The sequence below is a fragment of the Solea solea genome, chromosome 9 (genome assembly GCF_958295425.1).
Source record: "Solea solea chromosome 9, fSolSol10.1, whole genome shotgun sequence".
NCBI classification, from domain to species: domain Eukaryota; kingdom Metazoa; phylum Chordata; class Actinopteri; order Pleuronectiformes; family Soleidae; genus Solea; species Solea solea.
The window spans coordinates 8,350,700-8,368,753 of NC_081142.1; the positions used below are offsets into that span (position 1 = coordinate 8,350,700).

Below are 18,054 nucleotides of genomic sequence, written 5' to 3' on the forward strand. Positions count from 1 at the left end.
CCAAACTGAAGAGAGAAAAACAATTTAATCTTTCGAGAATGTCGTAATATTGCGAGAATAAAGTTGTTGTTGTTGTTTTTTATCCTTATCTAATGTATTATTATTATTTTCATTATTAATAAATAGCAGCAGCACACAGATGTAACCAGTGTTATAAGTCATGATGTAACCCTCCTCCACAAAAGAGATGATTTTCTTTCTTTCAAAACAGCTTCTTTCACAATCTTTTCAAAGTCCTGATGCTAAAGATAATGTGGTATTTCTTTATTTGTGAAGCCCCAATCTAACACTTTTTCATCTTGACGCCGGTTGCAGCTGATCATCTGAGATTTTACTTGAATAATATTAGACTTTATTCTCGAAAGATTAAAAAAAAAAAAAAAAAAAGTCCTAAATTTGGCCCTAATACGCCGTCGTAGTAAATCACTTGATATTTTGTTTTCATAGTGTTGGGAAAGCGTTGGCATAGAATATATGGTTCAGTACCAAGGTATCAGACTGAGACTGATAAAATGAATGAAAACTCACACACCATGTTATGGCTGTGGCGTGCTCATACACTGTATTCCATCATTTGAGTGTGGTAATTACCTTGCAGCAGCTTTTCTGCTTGGAGAGGAGGGAAAACATCAGCTGACCGTCAACTACTCATTGTACAAATATCATCATTTCAAGGTTTACGGTGTTTTCTTTGCCGCTGCTCACAGACAAACAGGAAATCATGGCCAGAAACATTCTTAGTGACGGTAATTACAGCGCACTCTGAAATAAAGCGTTCCACAAAGAAGGCTCCCAGACTTTTGACAGTAATGAATTGTATTTTTTTTTTCTTTTTTTTTTCAGAATATGAAGATGTCATAATCTTTAAATTAAACTGAGCCACTTCTTAAAATGAATTTGTGTCCTTCAATCCACACATTATCCTCATTCTCTTGAAGTCTAAAGATGTTTATATGCTCAGTACATTCTAAAAGGCCAGAAGAGAAGCTGGATTATTGTTGTTTTAATACATTTATGGCATTGTAGCTGTGGCCGGATTAAATAAGACTGAGCATTTTTTTTTTTGCTATAATATGAATCCATGGTGTGTGTGTGTGTGTGTGTGTGCGAGAGTATGCCCTGTGTCTACAAATCTACAGACACACTTCTTTATGTCTGTGACTGTGCGTGTGCACTGATGAATGTGCTCCATGGAGACGGGGAAGGTCAGAGCTCTGTCACTTTGATCAATATTGACTCAGTGTGTGTGCATATTTGTGTTGGTGTGACTGATTACACTGGGATTTTGTGTAAACAGCACTGAGATTTGAGTTTGTATGGCACTGGGCGTGTCTGTGTGTGTGTGTGTGTGTGTGTGTGTTTTAGAGAAAGACAGAGTGAACATATTGTATTTTATGATTGTTGAAAGTACATTTATGGTTGCAAAACGCCCAGTTTGAGTGTTGTAATTGACAAGTATTCTTCAGTTAAAGGTGTTTTCGTGTGTGTGTGTGTGTGTGTGTGTGTGTAGCACCAGCAACAGGTGGTCCAAGCAGTGGAGAGAGCAAAGCAGGTCACCATGGCAGAACTCAATGCCATTATTGGGGTGAGTCACACCGCCGTTCGTCATGAAAGTGTTTCTGCTGAATGAAGGTACCGACTGAAAAGTTCAGTCTTCAACTCTAGTCTCCATATGTACGCACACACACACACTCACTTACACACTCACTTACACACTCGCACACACACTCACACACACACTCACACACAGGGGCTTTCCAGATCTTGTCTCAGCCCTGATCACATTACTGTCTACTTTGTTCCTTCCAGCATTAAAAACACTCCTGCCACTACTGTGCGTGTGTGTGTGTGTGTGTGTGTGTGTCAACTACACCTAAACACAGACACTGTCATCACTGAGGTGTGTGTATTTGTGTGTGTGTGTGTGTGACACTAGCGTGAAAGAACAACACATGAAAACAAACCATAATGCTCCCCTCAGGATAATAGCCTCTCTTTATCTGTAGCTGCTGCTTTGCTCTCCACTCTCTCTATCCTCATCCATCTTTGCCTTCTTCCTTCTGCCTTTTTTTCCCACTTCGTCTCTGCTTTCATTTTTCGGTCTGAATTTCCTCACCCCTTTCTTTTTTGTAATCTTTGATCATTTCCTGCCTCATTTCGTGTCCCTGTCCTCATTTTTCCTCCACCATTGTTTCTGATATGTCTTATATGTTGCTGTTTATGCACACTTTCCTTCCACCTTCTTGCTTTCCTTCACCCCTACCTTTCCTTCTGCCCCTCCATCGTTTACTCTGTGACTCATACATTTTCTTCTTTTCTACCCTTTCCTGTGGCCTGTTTCTCTCCTTTTACTTCAAAATCAATCTCATTCACTGTCTCACTTTCTTCACCTCCCTCTGCTTCTTTTTCCCACTTCTTTATTTTCCCCTGTACATTTACCTTCACTTATTTCCCCCTTGTTTCACTTTCCTCATCATGCTCACCCCTTTAATCCGCTAATCTCTTTCACATCCGCTCTATCTTCCTCTCGCTGTTGAGCTCTCCATGAGGATTTCATTATGTTGACTCCCTCTGTTCCCTGTCCCTCTCACCTCCACTTTTCCGATCCCCACCTCCCTCGGCTTTTTCTTTCTTCCTACACCTTTGTTCTTTGTTACCTTTTTCTGCTCATTTGCTCTCTTTTTTACCCTCTCTTCTCTAACCACCCACCCTCCTTATATGACACCATCCTTCCCCTTCCCTCCTGCCCCCGTTCCCTACTTTCCCTGTGGCCACAGCAGCAGCAGCTCCAGCACCTGTCTCACCATGCACCTGGCATCCCCCTGACGCCGCACCCATCAGGCCTGGCCCTGGGTGCAGGGGGCTCAGGGCTTCTGGCCCTGACTGGGGCTTTGGGAGTCTCAGCTCACCTTGCATCCAAAGATGAGCGCAACCACCTTGACCCTGAACATCTTCGAGGTAAGGGACTGTAACCCTTAACCCTTAACCCAAAGCGTATCGAAGACGTCACGTCTGCGCAAAAATTCCAACAGTTTCTGAAAGCTGGGAGGTTGGGAGTTAAAGTCAGCATGTGGTTATTACGGTAATTTTACTCGCGCTGTTGCGGGAAGCCGGCAAATCACCGTCTTTGTCACCAGAGAGGAGAGAGCCGTACATAGTTTCCATTTTTTGGCCTGTTTTTGCACGTTGAAACAAAGAGTCAAACACTGTTCAAATTTCAAATGTTCATTTTAAATTGTTAATACACTATTTCAACATGCAGTAAATTGTACATAACGGCCAGATATTGAAAGTTATTCTTGAAAAATTAGCAAAAAGCACTTATTCACTGGACATTTTCTGGCCCTTTTGAGACTCAGGTGTTAAAGGGTTCATTTTATTCCAAAAATGGAATGATTTAATGTTCTGACATTGCAGTCTTCAAGAAACAAAATCTGAATGAGCAAGATGATGGAAAAACTCAAAGTAACAAAAACACTATATATAATATATGTGTAGCATATGTGGCACCAGCGCCCCCAGTGACCCTCATGTGGAAAATAAAGCCGTAGAAGATGAGTGAGTGAGTGATATAGTCTATGTAAAACATATAACATTAAGTCTGGAGTCTGGCCTGTTTGTCATTAGATGGAAACCAGATTTGGGGGATTAAAGGAAAGTTCATAGGGTAAACAGTGTGTTTCAGGCCATTCCGTTCAGTTACATCACCAAACTCTTTAAGAGGTTGTTTAGTAAGCGAGATATAAGTGAGGAAGTGCTACAAGCTCTGACGGAAAGAAAGATATGACACAAATTATGTTTGTTGTGCTTGTACCTGTCTTTTGTTTTCAATAGAATTATTTCCTGCTGAAATGTCAAAAGCAGTGCTAATGGAAAATCTGACAATTTCATGTTTTTTTTTATAATATGAAATAAATGCAGACTGATGCTGTGAATTACTTTTGGCAGGCAGCTCTTTTGGTAATTTGTACGGCAACTAACCACTTGGACTGAACTTGAACTTCCTTTCTTAGCTTGCTGTCATAACACATTTTCATGGCACTCGTGCAAAACGTAGGAGCAAGTCGCTCTCCCAATGAACTTTCATTCACCCGGATTGAATATCTTATCTTTGCGCTCTGTTTTAGGCATTAAGCCAAAAAAGACTTTCTCATGAATAAACTGAAAGCTAGAAAGAGGGAAAAAAAGATAGGGGTGAGAGAGAGAGAGAGAGAGAGAGAGAGAGAGATGTGTTCATATTGTCGGCCAAGCATCTGTGTGAGAGCTCACGCATGTCTGCAGCTGTGTGTATTTCTGTTCCTACATAGAGGGTGAAGAATGAGGGAAGAGATAGTAAGTGCTGAAAGAGGCAGCAGGGGAAGACAGCGAGCTTTGTCTGGTCAGAGAACAGGGCGAGGGATAGATGGAGCGAGCAGAGGAGACTGAAATCAAGCACAATAGTGGCTCTGTTTCTTTATTAGAAAAGACCAGGGAGAGTTGGGCCTAACCTTGGCTGATTGAGTGACTGTTGTTATCATCATTATTATTTGTATTATTACAAGGACTGACGTCAAACGTTGTCTTTTGCCCTTTCTCCTCTCTCTTGCTCTCTCTCTTTTTCTCGATTCTGTTCCATGTCCTTCCCGTTCTCTGCCCCATCACAGAGGGAGCACCCAGCAGGGTGAGTAGTTGTGTACGTGTACACTGGTCTGAGTGTTTTGTACGTCATGTTTGTCTCTTTGTGTGTGTGTGACAGTGATAAACCGAGGGAAATTGAGACGGGAGTGTACTCTGCTGGAGCTACTGTAAGTCAGGGGTCGCTCAGCACTCAACAGCATCACAATATCAACCTTGAGCTTTTCAAGGTTTCCTACATCTGATCTCACAGCACTTACCCGTTATCAGCAAGAAACTGAGTTAATGGATGAACAAGTGTTTATCAGTTATCATCAGGACAAACGTTTTATTGATCTACAAGAAATTCAATGATTAAAACTCAGTTTAAGTCCAGTGAAGACGCCAAAAGTTAGTTTCTGGAGAGAAAAACAATCGAGCAGTGTCTGAAGTCAGTTCAGTAAAAACCAAATCATTGATTTAAATTGTGCATCTACTGTGTGACAAAACCACAATATAGTTCATGCTTATTGAGTGAGCCGGCCGTGCGGCTTTGTAGCCTCTGATTTCAGAGGTTAAAGAAAAATGTTTAACCTCTGAAATAGCAGTAGCACACACACACTGTTGCTGTGATCACGTGGGCTCTACATGCATCCAACACGCAGAGCCCACGTGATCAAACCGGGCTGGAGCGGAATGAACTGCTTGTATCGGAGCACTTATATCTGAGATTTTAGAGGCAGTCCGATATAATCCGATACTCGTTTTTTTGGCTAATATCAGATCGGGACATCCTTACTCCTTCTATAACATACAGTAGCTGTAGTATGTATTGGTTGGCTCAATATTGATTGAATGCCGCAGCGTCAAACACTGAAAAATACCTGGTCTCTGTAGGAACACAGTGTGTCAGAACACTGTTTTTCCAAACCTGCATTCCAAGAAAAACTCACTCTTTGCAGTGTTGGGTTCCGTAATCAGGGAAAGAAGAAACAAGAGGCAGTGATAACTGTTTTCTTTATAATAAAAATAAGAAAAATAACTCACTATATGACTGCTCTGTGGCAGTAACATAGTGGAACAATTTAGTCAGTGTGCAATAATACTGGCTTACATTCCTTAAATCAGGTGAAAAGGCGAGATGTGTTTTAGGTTACTAGCGCTGAGGGATTCAAATCAAAAAGAAAGAAAGAAAGAAAGAAAGAAAAAGAAAGAAAGAATCAGCTCCTTCCTGAGACAAACTGAATAAATTCATCCTGCAGTGAAACATTAAATGTATACAAGTGTTCATCTCACCTCGCAGCTTTGTCACATAATTCATGTCCCTGTCGTTAAGCGTCCTTGATAATCACCATGAGAATTATTGCAGTTATCAAAGGGCTCACTGAAAGTCAGTAGACATTATTTTTCCCTCGAAAATGAGATGATAGATCTCAAGGGGTTATCCTCTCAATAAATAACAAAGTTATGGCTTTGGGGTACATGGTGCTGCAGTGGCTGACATTGTTAGCCTGAACCAGTCACCTTTCCCCTATGTGTGTGTGTGTGTGGGGTTCTTTCCGGCTTCCTCCCGCAATCCAAAAAATGAAGTGGTGGAAAATGCATGTATAGCTCATCGCATTCTCTCTGACTGCAGATTGCTCTGCTCTTTGGAAGCTGAAGCTGTGTGCACACTTTGTCACTGAATTTGCTGCGATGTACAGCTGGCATTCATCAGCGCAATTGTTGATAACTGTGAGAAAGAGTGAGCGCGGTGGGGGTTAGAAATGACCACAGGGAGGAGAGATGAAAGAGGAAAAAAAAACAGGGAGGAAGAGGTTGGGCTTTTATTGCAAAACGAAAATTATTTAAGAGTGCTACTGCCTTCACTTTCCCTCTGCAATGAAAGCCTTAGCATAATTTAATTGCCAGAACACAATGCTGATTGTTAAGCAGCAGGAAAACAAGTTGTCTCATGAGGCTTATGTTCAACTTAGCCCAGCATTATGGCGTTTGTGCTGGGAGGGAGGGAGGGAGTAGAGAGAGGAGAGGAGAGGAGAGGCCAGTGAGAGATGCATATCAATTGGCATTTGTTGGAGAGCACCACACGAGTAAAACATGCTGGAATTTTAACTGGAAAAAAAAAGAAGAAAAAAACTAGAGGAAGTCAGGAGAAGCGAGAAGAAGGCGAAGGAGGAAGAGAACAAGAAGAAAGAAGACAGGGAAGTTTGTTGAGCTGCACTGAGGTCCATTGTGTGTTTCTCGTCTCCTCTGTCAGCACTCCTTCCTGTCGGCCTTGTGGGCTCCTTCCTGTGTGACTCATTGGCCTGTTAAACCCTCGCTGTTCCTGTCCTCCCCCACGTGGGGGACAGAGAATGACAAGTGGTCCTTGCCAAAAGCCCTGGCCCCTACCCCAATGTAAAAGCAACACAATGCTCTGAGCGGCTTTTTTGAGAGCTGAGCTCTGGGCCAAGCTGTGTTGTAAATATGCCTGCACAGCTTTATTGCATTATAATGAGAGTCATATTTTACAAGAGGACTGGTGTGTCGAGGGGGAGAGCACTAATTAGCTTTATATTCTGTCCTGTGATGTCTTTACCTGTGCTTACGTCTGCTGTACTTGCCGTGTGTGTGTGTGTGTGTGTGTGTGTGTGTGTCATAATTAATGTGTGAACTTGAGTGTATGCCTGCAGTGTTTGTGACCTGTATAGTGGCAGCAGCGCTTCTCAAATGTGCTGTGCCTGTGTTTGCTTCATACTTTGTGTCTGTGTCTCCGTCTTTCTTTCAGAGTAAGTCGGTGTCATCGACGGACAGTCAGCCCACTGAGGAGCGGCAGGGCCCGTCAGGAGGCTACTCCTCGTCACAGGGAGGGGCTGAGGCCAAGAGGAGGCGCTGTGATGATAAGGAGTCCCTCCCACCACACTCCTATGTATGTGTTGATACTGTATCACCTGCTTAGCTTTAGCAAAGGGAATAGATCACACATGAGCAACAACGTTTCACGGGTTACCTCAGATTTACAACAGATCAACGTTGTGATATTAGCAGTGATGACAGAATCAGAGCTAAGATGAGCACTTTACAAACAAAAAGGTTGTCTAGCAACAAATGGCATCAAATGCACTCGCGTTCACCAAATTCTGATTGATTTATTTGATGTTATGTCCAAAACACACATAATTCAGACAGATAATGAAACCCTCTCTGGACCAGGCGCCTCTATTTGCACTGAGATTACACCCCTGTGATCTGTGGATCAACATACACAGTGAAGGGGCAGCCATGACCAAGTGGAAAGGGAACTTGGCTTGTAACCAGAGGGTTGCCAGTTTGAGTCCCCACCAGGTCAAAGGGTACTCAACTCCCATTGTGCCCGTGCACTGCTCAGTGGCTGCCCACTGCTCCTACTTGTAGAGGATGGGTTAAATGCAGGGAAATCATTTTCCTAAGGGATCAATAAAGAGAAAGAAAGAAAAATAAGACTTTTACAGCATGTTGCATATAAAGATTGGTTTAATCATTATTATTTCTTCACACATTTTTCGTGGTGGCCCTTAGCTTGCTTCATTTAGCATGAGGTCTAAGGCAGATAGCTGTAATGAACTAGAAATCTGTGTGATTCAGGTCTAGAGGTCTTGATTGACACTGAGAGTGTGGCCGTGTGATACGACTTCCAGCTAAATCAGTTTGGCATCAGCAACAGTCCAAATCTTTACATTAGTTCACAGCAAGAACAAGCAGAGATAGCTTCCACGTCCTGAATGTTTGCCCTGTCTTTCTTTCTGTCGAGCCACATAACAGCTCCCATCTCTCTTCCTTTGCCTTCAGCTCTTTTATCATTTTTTTGTCTCTTTATCGCAATCGCTCAGTCTCCCTCTGCTCCTTAGTCTCACTCTTGCTCTTTGTTTTACTCTCATTTTAACTCTCATTTCCCTCCTCTCTCACTGCTTTTCTGTAATTCTCTTCTGGGAATAGGCTGTAGACATAGCCCTGTTTTGGTTCTGTATAATTAGGTACTGATGTCACTCCGCGCTGATGTCAATAGGAATATCAGGCCATGATCACATCAAAGCGCTGTTGCCATGGTGACTAAGTGCCATCGTTCTCACCCCCGAAAAAAGGGAGAGACGGAGAGAATGAGCGAGATGGCTAGATGAAAAGCAAAAAAGCAAAAAATGTGCTATGGAAGGACAAAGAGCGTGTGAGTGTGTGTGTGTGTGTGGGGGGGGGGTTAAGACTAATAGCTGCACAAACCTGTGTGTGTGTGTGTGTGTGTGCGCACATGAATGAGAGCAAAACAGATCGAAGTACTTTTGCAGTGAAGGAGATGTTTGGTAAGAATATACGGTGCACAGTCAGTGTCTGTGTTAAATGTTGCACAACGTTCAGGCAGCAACAGGAAGCAACGAGGAGCCAGCGATATAGACGTTTTGCTGCCCTCAAAGCTCTCTCTGTGTACATATTCAAAAATACTGTTCTAGTGTGTGCGTGATGGAAACGTCTTGTCTTGATAAAAAAGAAAAAACATTCACATTTGTTCTTCTGTTCTTCTCAGGACAGCGATGGAGACAAAAGTGAAGACAATCTTGTGGTGGACGTTTCCAATGAGGTAAGCTTCATGTGTTCACATCTCTGTAATGGGTCGAGAGTTATAAGGAGAGTATAGTATTAATCAGTTTGTAATGTTACTGTTAATATTAGCTGCATATTAATAAGCAATGCAACATTGATTTCACATGTGTTACTATATTTCCCAAAACTAACCCAGTGTACTTCATTGTCTTACAAAATCTGTTTAATGGACATACAATTAAAAAAGAAAAGTGACATTTCAGTCATTTTTCTTGTTGTAATGTTGGTTCCCCACAGTCGACAAAGTGGAGAAACAGAGGTAGTTATTTTCTGTCTAGTTGTTACCCAACAGTGACATTTATTAATGGGCCAGTTTCCCAGAGACATCACACACTGGTGAGCACGCTCACTCTCGCTGAAGTCATAAATCTCGGCGCGAGAAATTTCTCCATCATTAAATAGTTTCTTCTGACCTCTTCAAAGTATTCCACCTTCTCTAACAGTGTTTACTCATCACCTCCACCATGGAATTTCTACCTCACTCAGAACTTGTACTTCACGCCCCACCCTCTCCCCACGCATCTTTTCACAGCTGTCCTTGTGCAAGAGCTCAACATGTTGATGCAGAAAATATCTTTGATTTTCTTATGAAGTTACACGCAGTCTTTATCTGTCCTTACGTGCGTAGGGAGTGACGAATGCTTGTGGGAATAGCTTTGAATGTACGTGGCTTGTAACCACCGCCTGTCCTCTGTATGTCCGTGTTTGTTCACAGTTCAAATTCACATTTACATTACAAGTGTCTGAGGTTTTAAATTGGAATTTAATCGAATTTTTAATCCAGATATATTGTCATTTTGTGGAAGAACTTTGGCCTTTTCCACTTTATTTTGATGTTGGACATAAAAGTAAGAGCAGGTGTTCATGCTGCCTTCACGTGCTATCAGAATTATGGTAAATACGAGCTCCAGACGGGCAACATGCACGTTTGATTTCCAGAGGGAAGTTCCCGAGTGGGGGCCACACGGTTGGTGTAGTGGTTAAATACATTTTCGTGGTAAATAATTATTGTTATTTTTCTATAATTATAACTATTGTATTGTTTTACCCACGAAGCAGATAAGGGTGAGCCATTTTTCATTTCACTCCAACAACACAAGCACTTGAACACCTCGTAGTACCAATTTCACAAATGGAAGCATCATCTTTTCCGACATCACGTGAAAGCAGCACCAGTATGATTCAAGAAAGCAGAAAAAATAAATACAAATAGGGAGCCTGAGGTAGCAATGTGCTCGATGAGCCTTTCTGTCGTAGACTCATTACATAATATCATGATTTGATAGTTAGTCATTTATTTATTTATTCTTTCTTTTAGATCATTTCAAGCCATTTAGCTCGTAAATGGCTTTAAGGGATCATGAATTTTCAAATCAGATGAAGATGAGTCCACCTAATAAAGACTCTCTAGACTCTACAGTCAAACGCAGCACTGTGAAATACTTTTTGTCAAGCTTGCTTGTTTTAATATCCTTCAGCGGTGGTAACCTTGGCTTGTTTGTGTGTAGTTTGTGTGTGAGATGTGAAATGAGTCAGCAGGTATGTGTGGCTGGTTCAGCTCGCTGCAGCAGTTTCCCGGTAAACGGTGAGAGCTGCTCTGTAAGCTCATTATCAGCCGCTGCCGCCTGTGTTGGTGAACTGGCATATGCCAGTGTTCACAAGGATCACAGTGGACACAGAGGGATGTGTTAACAAACCGACAGCTTAAAGCAAGAGCAGTAAGCTGCAGGGTAATATTACGCATTTAGCCATATTCAGTAGTTTCAAAAAATGATAAGACGTGTGTTTTTCCCAGTCTCGCTCAAAATGGAGTTCTTGATCATCAGATCTAGAGTGATTTTTCTATAATATGCTTTTTTCTCCCAAGACATTCCAGTAATGAGCATGTTAATAGACGTCTTTCTGTAAATTAGGCTGAAATTCTTTTCTCCTCCCTAGTGGAACATAACACACATTGTTGCCTCACCTGAACCGATATCTAGCGTTATCGGGTTGTGTTAGAAGCTGTTGTTCCTGTGTGCGTGTTCTTGAGGACATTGTGGATGGTCCTCACATCCTTAAAGGGCTTTTTGGGGGTTAAGACGTGGCGTAAGGGTTAGAATTGGGTTTCTGTTTTTGCGATTGTTAAGGTTAGGGTAAGGGGCACTTGTCACTTGTGTATTTTTCCTTCTCTTCTCCTCCCTTTAGAAAACTGCAGTCTGTTTCATTTAATATCTACAAAGCAGTTCATGCCCCTGGAATATTTTAGTTCTTTAATTGATATTATACACAAAAGCAAAGCAAAAAAAAAAAGGTAATGACAAATCATCACAGAAAAAGAGGAGAGATGTTCTCTGGTGTGTGTGTGTGTGTGTGTGTTAGCACTGTGCTGAGCACTGTGACCCGTGAGAAGTGCTGACTTCAGCGCTCTGTGTGTGTCAGCTGGTGGCACCTCGGGCTCGACAGTGGAGGCTGGAGCTCCAGTGATGAAAGCAGCAGCAGGAACAGCAACATTATCTTCTAATCCACACCCCACTGTTGCAGCAACAGTGACAATCGTCTGTTTCATGACAATTCTCTGAGACACAAATCCTTCCATGAATTACGGTGCAGATTGGTGACTTTTTGTGTCCATGAAGTGCAAATCTGCACAATTTACCTTTGAAATACTTTTAAACTCTGTAGGCAACTGTTTTTACCCGACAAACTCCGCCTATAGCTCATTAAAGCCTTCACACATGCTTGCACACAGCAAACTATGTATTTAAAAAGAAAAAAGATGAAATACAGAAAGAAAAAGACACACGAACGCGCACAAAGCAAACAACGTTTGGTTGTGTGCATTTAAACGGTTGTTGCAGTACAAAGACAGAAAGCAGCTTTATGGATGAGGTTCACTTTTTAAGGAGACATCGTGGAGATAAAATGCTGTAAAATGGACTCTCTGGAATCTGATAGACCCGAATGCAGCACCTTGAAGGCCATGACTGAAACAGAGCTACAAAAATAGTTGAAGTCTTGTTTGACCTTTTAGAGGATAAAACTATTTTGTCGTTGTCATTCAGGAGCCAAACTCTCCTGCAGGCAGCCCTCCTCACTCCCCCCACGGGAACGGCTTAGACCGGGCTCCTGCTTTAAGGAAAGAGCTCCCGGGCTCCTCGAGCACAGGAGAGGCCCCCTCCACCCCAAACCCCCGCAGCCCCACCCCAGGCAAGACCAAGGACCCTGCTCAGGTAAAACAGATCCCATTGCAGCTATATGTGATGCTCTCACTTGTACAGATTATTGGCTGTAATTACGCTGCATTACGGACTTTGTTTAACTGCTCTACAGGTGGACAAGTCCCAGTCTCCACTGTCTAAGTCTGGCACCCCATCCCCTGCCCACCGTGAGGCCCTGACCCCTGGAGCACCAGGAGCCCCCGGAGGCCCTGGCCCCAGCACGTCCTGCCTTCGTCTGGTCAGCAAAGCAGCAACGAGTGCAGATCCCCTTGGTGAGACAAGCGACGTGAAATGTATGTGACATACAGTGTGCATGTGAGATGAACTGCCTCTGCTTTGGATTGTTAAAGCCATGAGCAGTGAGTCTGGTTTGACCCCCAGCTCGACGGACTGCTGGTCGTTCCTCTACTCTCCTTAATTCTTAGTCTGTCTCCATGGTAACGATCAAATTAAGACTTTAAATTCTACAAAAATACTCCCCTATATAGTTTCTATACCAGATCACATCTAACTTTTCTTTTTATTGTACACCTGATTAGCCACACCAAATAAATAGCTACTTTAAATTGACTGTCGTGATTTTGTGGGATTCTGTAACATACCGTAGTGTTTGTCCTGTTGATCCTCAGGTTTTCTTTTCTTAATTGGTTTACCAAGGTTAAACAAAAAAAGATCTTTAAGAGCCGAAAGTAAAAGTGACATCGACTCTTCTGTGGCTCACAGTGAAAAACCAGCATTGCATCTGGTTTGATGCTTCATTTTTTAATTAAAAAACAGTTTATGAACAGGAAAAGGTTCCCCTCCTGTGACTGTGTTTGTGTACTACGTGCCCTCTCCCCGTCCTTCAATCCCTCCTTCCTCTGTAGCTCTCCGCAGTCCCATGTCTGTGCCCCCTGGTTCATACCCGGCTCATTTTGGCGTGGTGTCCCACGCAGGGCTGAATGGGGAGCTGGCCAGCCCTGGAGGATTCGGCGGGGCTCTAACTCTCTCCCCACAAATCAGTGCAGCGGCCAGCGCCTACTCCCGAAGCCCCATGGTGAGTAAAGGCCAAATTATTCTTCTCTGTCAAGGTTTGATTTATGCTTCAGGATCAGGTCTAACCTTCTGACTGTCATAGCATGGCCTCAAAACGAGATGAATGTGTTCTGCATTATCAGGTCTCACCCGTGTTGTATTTATATTCTCAGATCACTGTGATAAAGAACAACAGACTGACAGATTTAGCTAAATAAGCGGCTAATGCGGACTACACAATGCCAACCTAAATTAAGCTTTTTTCCTTAAAGGATTCTTGAAGTGGAGGTTATAAGAGGTTCTGTGTGTGTCTCAGTCTCGGCTGTCTGAAGAATGTGTTTACTGCTTTATCTTGCTGGTGGACAGCACTTTCTGGCAGGAAAGTTTGAAAGAAATTTGTTCCACTCTTAAAAACCATTTACTCCCCCACACACACACACACACGCGAGTCCATTTACCTCACAGAGCACAGAGACAGGTTATTTTTCTACACTTCAAAAGTCCCAAACTATCACGTTAACAAGGTTCACTGTCAGCTCCCACGTCCAGCACATAAAACATGCCTAAGTATGTCTGTGTATACTTTTTTGTTTTTGTTCACACCAGGTGGCGTATGACTCTCGGTCTCACCTGAGAGCGCCGGGTCTGACCTCCTCCCTGCCTGGCTCCTCTGGTGGAAAGCCGTGAGTTTTACTTCTATAACATTCAAACATACACACAGATAAAGTTGTAAAAAATAAAAAAATTATAATAAAATTAGTGATTTTAAGTATTAGTATTTGTACTGAAGAGCTGGTGTTAACGTCCGTGCTCAGTGATCCAAGCACAACCAGATGTTCACACCTGGCATTAAGATGTGTGTGTGTTTCTTTTTGGACAATGATTAAAACAGAAATGTGAGCAGAATAACAATTCCAGCCTGAAGACACGCTGCTTACACATAGTTCTGTCAAAACAAGCCCAGTGATAATCCAAAAACATTTGGACTGCATAGAAATCCAAAGACGTCCTCAGGTTTCCTCAGTAACTCTGTCCAACACCTAAAATCCCTGAATACTGAAACCAACACACACACATTCTCTGGCCTTTGCTCACTGAACACAGACTGATGTTGTTTTTGTTGTGAGAAGCAAACACACTTCTCTGGTGATAATTTGAAATCATAACCCAGCCTTGCTTTCCAACTGCCACTGTATTGATCAGCCATTAGCAATGCCACGCTGCCTCTGCCTTGTAATACAATCTGCCATTATGTATTCTCGCCCACGGCTACAGTGGGACAAGTCATTGCCAGAATTCAGGCAAATATTACTGGATTGTCAAGGCCATTATACTCTCATCTTACATTTGATGTGTGTTATTTCTGCAGTATTCATATTCACCTGTAGATCCTCTACTGACACTTGCATGTTTATTGATTACCTTTCTTTGGCCCCATTTCTCTACTACTCAATACTATTATTTTTGGCTTCAGCAGTATTGATTGATCTGTTCCCCTCCTCCTCCTCCTCCTCCTCCTCCTCTCTTCCTTTCAGCGCCTACTCATTCCACGTGAGCGCTGACGGTCAGATGCAGCCGGTGCCCTTTCCCCCCGACGCCTTGCTGGGCCCGGGAATCCCTCGCCATGCGCGACAGATTCACACCCTGAGCCACGGAGAGGTCGTGTGTGCAGTCACGATCAGCACCTCGACGCGCCACGTCTACACTGGAGGAAAAGGCTGCGTCAAGGTTTGGGACATCAGCCAGCCGGGCAGCAAGAGCCCCATGGCCCAGCTGGACTGTCTGGTGAGACACGAGGAAGAATCATCATCTTAATCAGAGAGATCTTTGTTGCCAATGTAGAGAGAGAGAGAGAGAGAGAGAGAGAGAGAGAGAGAGAGAGAGAGCCAAGCTGCTGTGTCTGCACCATAGACTGTATATAAAAATGGACGTAGTCTTCTAATTTGAACAGTGAAGCCTGGAAAGTAGGACAGAAGTAGCACTTAGCCACCAGGGAGCACCTCAGCTGGCTGCAAACGAAGTCTATGGGAAAATGAACCTACTTCTCTTTTGATTTATAACATCAGTAAATCATTTTCCTGAGGGGGTTAATGGTCTCAGTTGCTAATTCCAGGTCTTCCTCAACAGAACATGATGTCATTTTTGTAAATGATGTTCCCGTTTAGAAGAAGAAGAAGTAAAAGGATAGGAAGATGAAACTAGGCACATGTGAATATCATCATGGGCAACCAATCACATCTCGTCTCCAGTCAAACCACCAGCGAATCTCAACGGTTCACAATGGGATGTCCATTTTTATGTAAAGTCTATGGTCTGCACACGCCGGCATATTTCTGCCCACAGGGAGGAGTTTTAGTGACCGCTTCATCTCTCTCCCTCACTTACGATAATTGACAACACCTACATGTTCACGTTCATTTTCATAATCTCTCCAATTATATTATCATCTGTCCCACGAGGCCTCGTACACTGTGTGTCTGTGTTTCATGCACTCACTAATCTAATTGGCTTTCTTATCTTGTCCAATCAGAACAGGGACAACTATATCCGCTCCTGTAAAATCCTCCCTGACGGGCGAACCCTGATTGTCGGCGGGGAGGCCAGCACGCTGTCGATCTGGGATCTGGCCACACCCACACCCCGCATCAAGGCGGAGCTGACGTCGTCTGCCCCTGCCTGCTATGCCCTGGCCATCTCCCCTGACAACAAGGTCTGCTTCTCCTGCTGCAGCGACGGCAACATCGTCGTCTGGGACCTTCACAACCAGACGCTGGTCAGGTGAGAGCGGCTGGTGGAAGGAGAAGCGGAACATAAAACACTGGCATCTTACTCACTTTCATAAATAGATTTTTGTATGAAAGGGGAGAGGGAGGATGGCTAGAGGATGTGTAAATTCTTCAGCAGAAGAAAAAAAAGAAGAAAGTCAATAAAATATGGAAGAAGAAAGGAGAGGGGGAGCAGCTTGGGGGCGTTTTGTGCCACTGGGGATGTGGATGGGAAGGTTTTGGCAAAAGAAAAGAAAGAGAAGCAAGATAGTGGCAAGTCATGAGGGTGTGGGGTCGGATGTGGGTGGTGTGAGGGCCATGGGGGCCACGGGGAGGGAGAGATAAAATGAAATACTTGGCTCTACATGTACGAGAGAAAAAAGGCACAGAAACGACCAGGAAATAGTGAGCGTGTTGATTTATCTCTGAATCTTTTTTTGTTTTTCTTACCTGCAGGCAGTTCCAGGGCCACACAGACGGAGCGAGCTGCATCGACATCTCCAACGACGGCACCAAGCTGTGGACGGGAGGACTGGACAACACAGTGCGCTGCTGGGACCTGAGAGAGGGACGCCAGCTCCAGCAGCATGACTTCACCTCACAGGTACACACACACACACACACACACACACACACACAACACCTGTTCATTGTTTGTTAATCAGCCAACGATGCAGCAACACCTCATGTAGATGACTGGCGGAAATTTAGATTGAGCATCAGAATAAAGACGGGGATTTAAGTGACTTTGAACGTCGCGCGGTTGTTGGATTATTTCAGAAACTGTTGATATAGGATTGGGATTTGTCACCCATAATTATCTCGAGTGTTTACAGAGAATGTTCTGAGCAAAGAGAAAGTATCCAGTGAGCAGCAGTTCTCTGGATCTAAAGCTTTGTTGATGCCAGAGGTCAGAGGAGAATGACTCGACTGGTTTGAAATGATCGAGAGAAAACCGTAACTCAATGAATCACTTGCTACAACCAAAGTCTGCAAAAAGACTATCACTGAACGCACCACACGTCAAACCTTAAAGCACATGAGCGAGAACGGAGTATATAGTTATTTTTGTACTTATTTTCTTTGCATGTACATATATATAGAGTTGATGGTGCGCAACACAACCACACAAATCTGCTGCATATACTGTATACACAGACCAACAGTACACACCAGCATCATTTCCCTTCATAGATCTTTACATACAATCAGCCTCGTCAGAGCCACACACACACACACACACACACACACTCACACACACACACACACTCACTCTTCACTGTCATAACAGAGCTATAGTGTTGACCACAGATGTCAGATGAGTTTCGATCCACTGTGTAATGGCTTTCTCTCTCACTTGCCGTCTCTCCATCCACCACTTTCCCCCTCTCTCTCTCTCTCTCTCTCTCTCTCTCTCTCATTCTTTCCCAACGTCTCTGTTTACTTATTCACTCCATTACATCATTCCGCCGTTTCCTTATTCATTTTTTTGTTCACTTAACTTTCCAACATCTCACCTCTTCTCTCCTTCACTTGTCATCTTTCTCCCTTGTCCTTGTTATCCTTTATTCCCTCATTCCTTCTTAATTCCCTCATCTGTCCTCCCTACTTCCTTCCATTGATCTCTGTCTTTCATCAACCTTATCTTCTTTCCCCCTCTTCATCTTTCCTCACATCCTCTTTCATTCCGCTGTTGTTTTCATTTCTGCACCTTTACCCCGTATGTTCTTTCTATCCCTCCACCTCCTCCTCCTCCTCCTCGTCTGTTTTTTTCACGTTCTTTCTTCCTTTCTTTCACCTTCCCCTGATGCCCTTTTTTTTTCTCCTTCTGTCTGCAGATCTTCTCTCTGGGCTACTGTCCGACAGGCGAG

General features: G+C 43.4%; 1 protein-coding gene across 3 annotated transcripts in view; it reads left to right on the forward strand.

Annotated features, from left to right (window-relative positions):
- The window catches only part of tle2b (TLE family member 2, transcriptional corepressor b), a 56,879-nt gene that overhangs the window by 34,417 nt on the left and 4,408 nt on the right, over nucleotides 1-18,054 (forward strand). The window contains exons 4-16 of one of the 3 annotated variants that reach the window (XM_058637676.1): nucleotides 1,511-1,585; nucleotides 2,778-2,958; nucleotides 4,644-4,660; nucleotides 7,361-7,501; nucleotides 9,128-9,181; nucleotides 12,249-12,416; nucleotides 12,517-12,676; nucleotides 13,271-13,440; nucleotides 14,025-14,101; nucleotides 14,954-15,203; nucleotides 15,949-16,196; nucleotides 16,640-16,787; nucleotides 18,022-18,054. The exon at nucleotides 18,022-18,054 is cut by the window's right edge and continues 118 nt beyond it. In XM_058637676.1, the coding sequence (XP_058493659.1) occupies nucleotides 1,511-1,585; nucleotides 2,778-2,958; nucleotides 4,644-4,660; nucleotides 7,361-7,501; nucleotides 9,128-9,181; nucleotides 12,249-12,416; nucleotides 12,517-12,676; nucleotides 13,271-13,440; nucleotides 14,025-14,101; nucleotides 14,954-15,203; nucleotides 15,949-16,196; nucleotides 16,640-16,787; nucleotides 18,022-18,054 (1,722 nt within the window). The remainder of the gene's footprint in view (nucleotides 1-1,510; nucleotides 1,586-2,777; nucleotides 2,959-4,643; nucleotides 4,661-7,360; nucleotides 7,502-9,127; nucleotides 9,182-12,248; nucleotides 12,417-12,516; nucleotides 12,677-13,270; nucleotides 13,441-14,024; nucleotides 14,102-14,953; nucleotides 15,204-15,948; nucleotides 16,197-16,639; nucleotides 16,788-18,021) is intronic. The other 2 variants (XM_058637678.1, XM_058637677.1) reach the window with 2 other exon arrangements.